This window comes from Penaeus monodon, chromosome 5 (genome assembly GCF_015228065.2).
Source record: "Penaeus monodon isolate SGIC_2016 chromosome 5, NSTDA_Pmon_1, whole genome shotgun sequence".
Taxonomy (NCBI): Eukaryota; Metazoa; Arthropoda; class Malacostraca; order Decapoda; family Penaeidae; genus Penaeus; species Penaeus monodon.
In genome coordinates this window covers 22,955,759-22,958,258 of record NC_051390.1, presented here as the reverse complement: position 1 = coordinate 22,958,258, position 2,500 = coordinate 22,955,759, and the positions used below count along the sequence as shown (strand labels likewise).

Below are 2,500 nucleotides of genomic sequence, written 5' to 3'. Positions count from 1 at the left end.
CCTAGTACGAATGTCGCCTGAAGGACAACTACCTGAACGTGGAAATGGTCAAAATATGGAAAATTTCTTCCGGGAGATACCACTTCTGTTCTTTTTTTATCGTCATTAGGAAATAGTATCCGCTGTTACGAACCGCTTTAAAAATGTTACGATGGTATTGATCTATTCCAGCCCTTAATTCGGAGTTGACACGTGGGACAGCTGGGTATTGGTAACTAACAGGCGGTTCATGTTTGGGTCCGACCCTCTCAGCTGATCTGAAATGGGGGGGGGGGGGGGGCTGTGAATGGTCGTCGTGTGTATGTTTGTTTGTAAGAATGTGTGTGTGTGGTGTGTGTGTGTGAGTGTGTGTGTGTGTGTGTGTGTGTGTGTGTGTTTTATCTGCAAGATGTTTTATTTTCCTATTGAGGGTGCAAGGGACAACGACAAGAGTTGCTATTGGACACAAGGACACCCCAGAGCTGCACTTACATTGACTTTATAGGAGTAGGACGGCATGGTGGGACACGCGTTGCAGTCTCCAACACACCTGATTCCTCGACGGGCCTCTCCCACCCTCTCTACCCGTCTACCTGTCTACCAGGTTTTTAACTTAGTTCGTTATTGTTGCTGTCTTCGATTTTGTTTTCTTTTGTTTTGATTTTTTGTGTTGTTTTTTTTTTCTCTCTCTACAACACTGTCCCGCACACACACTCATACGGCGCGCACAAGTCACTCACACGCGCGCATGGACGTCCGGGGGCGAGGGAGGTGAACGGAGAGAGAGCGTTCTTCTACCATGACACTCGCAAGGTGACTGGCGTGTCTCTTGCCTCGGCCCTCCTGCGGCCGCTCTCGCCTCAGTCGGCTCCACCTTCGCCGCCTCTTCTCCACCTCTCTCTTTCTATCTATTTATGTATCTCTGTCTTTATCTCTATCTCTATCTCTCTATCCCTCTTTCTCTCTATATCTCATTCTATCTCTCTATCCCTCTAACTCTCTTTATCTCTATCTCTCTATTACCCTCTCTTTCTCTATCTCTCTATTTCTCTCTACCTTTCTATCTCTTTCTCTCCAATTTCCACCTCTACTCTCACTATTCCCCAATGCCCAATGCCCCCACCACCCACGCGAGCTCTTCCCATCCACTAGCTCCCGCTCCACCATTAACTCCACCTTCTCCTCCACCTTTTGTCCTCCCACCTTTACCCTCTTGTCCTCCACTTTACTGGCCTCATTCTTCTCTCTCAAGTGTCGATCTCCTTTCCTCCCACACTTCCTCCCCCTATCATTTCCCTCCCTCCCTCCTCCATCCCTTCCGATCCACTAGTCATTTCCTTTTTTTTTTTTGTAATTTCCCTTCTACGACTGCATCTACGCAAAGACCACCAAAGCATAAACATCACAAGGACAAATACAGCGGCCGCAGTCGGAACCCAAAGTCATCCCTTTGACACACCACCGACACATTAATAATAAATAAACAATTAACAATAAATTCCAGTTTCGTCGCATCCTCACGTAACTGATAAGTATTAACTAAATAATAATAATAACAATAGTAAATTATTCCCGGTACAGTCAATAAACAAATGAAATATAAATAGCTGATAATTGGCTGAATAGTTAGCATTGGCGATTGGCCAACACCTGGGCCCGAAATCCTCGTTTCCAGGCTATGCACATGGGATTAATGGTCGTGAAGAGAACAGCATGCTTAAATGGATCCAAAATTTCCAGTGTCACCGGCTCCGGAAAGAGAGAGAGAGAGAGAGAGGAGAGAGAGAGAGAGAGAGAGAGAGAGAGAGAGACAGACAGACAGACAGACAGACAGACAGAGACAAAAAAACAGCAGAGACAGACAGAAGACAAGACAGAGACAGAGGCAGAAAACAGAGAAGAGAAGAGACAGAGAAGAGAGTGATATAATACTAGATATATATGAATATATAAGAATATAATATGATGATATGTAAACTATATATATAAGTATAATATGAATATATATATAGAGAGAGAGAGAGAGAGAGAGAGAGAGAGAGGGAGAAAGATAGACAGACAGACAGAGGCAGAGGCAGAAAGACAGAGACAGAGAAAGTAGGGAGAATGTGTGTGAGAGAGAAACAGAGAGACAGAGATGGATAATCAGATAGATAGACAGATAAACAGACACATAGAGGGAAAGCGAGGGATACAGACAGACAGATGAGGAATTCATGCTTAAATGGATACAGATTTCCCCGTGTACGGAGCCCGAGGACGGTCAGACAACGGTGAAGTAACAGAAATACGTAATTTTTGCTCATTCCGCGTCATTGGGAAATATGTAAGCACTGCTTCTTTTTCTTCTTCTGTCAATGACTACTGTCATTATTGTCTTCCTTATCATTCCCATCTTCTACATGAAAGTAAGGAATTTTGTCGTTTTTTAGACATCGATATCTTTGTTGGCTGTTACAGTTACTGTCACTAGGCCTGCTATTTTTTCTTACCTCGATCATCGTAACTATTTTCATAATAG

General features: G+C 43.9%; 1 protein-coding gene across 2 annotated transcripts in view; it reads right to left on the bottom strand.

The window, feature by feature from the left end:
• The window catches only part of LOC119573115 (sodium-dependent proline transporter-like), a 45,466-nt gene that overhangs the window by 28,990 nt on the left and 13,976 nt on the right, over positions 1-2,500 (bottom strand). Inside the window, exon 1 of one of the 2 annotated variants that reach the window (XM_037920150.1) lies at positions 472-807. The exons of the other annotated variant lie outside the window; for it this stretch is intronic. Within the exon in view, the coding sequence (XP_037776078.1) occupies positions 472-498 (27 nt within the window). The 5' untranslated portion in view covers positions 499-807. Of the gene's footprint in view, positions 1-471; positions 808-2,500 lie in introns of those variants that run through there. 2 annotated transcript variants of the gene reach the window in all.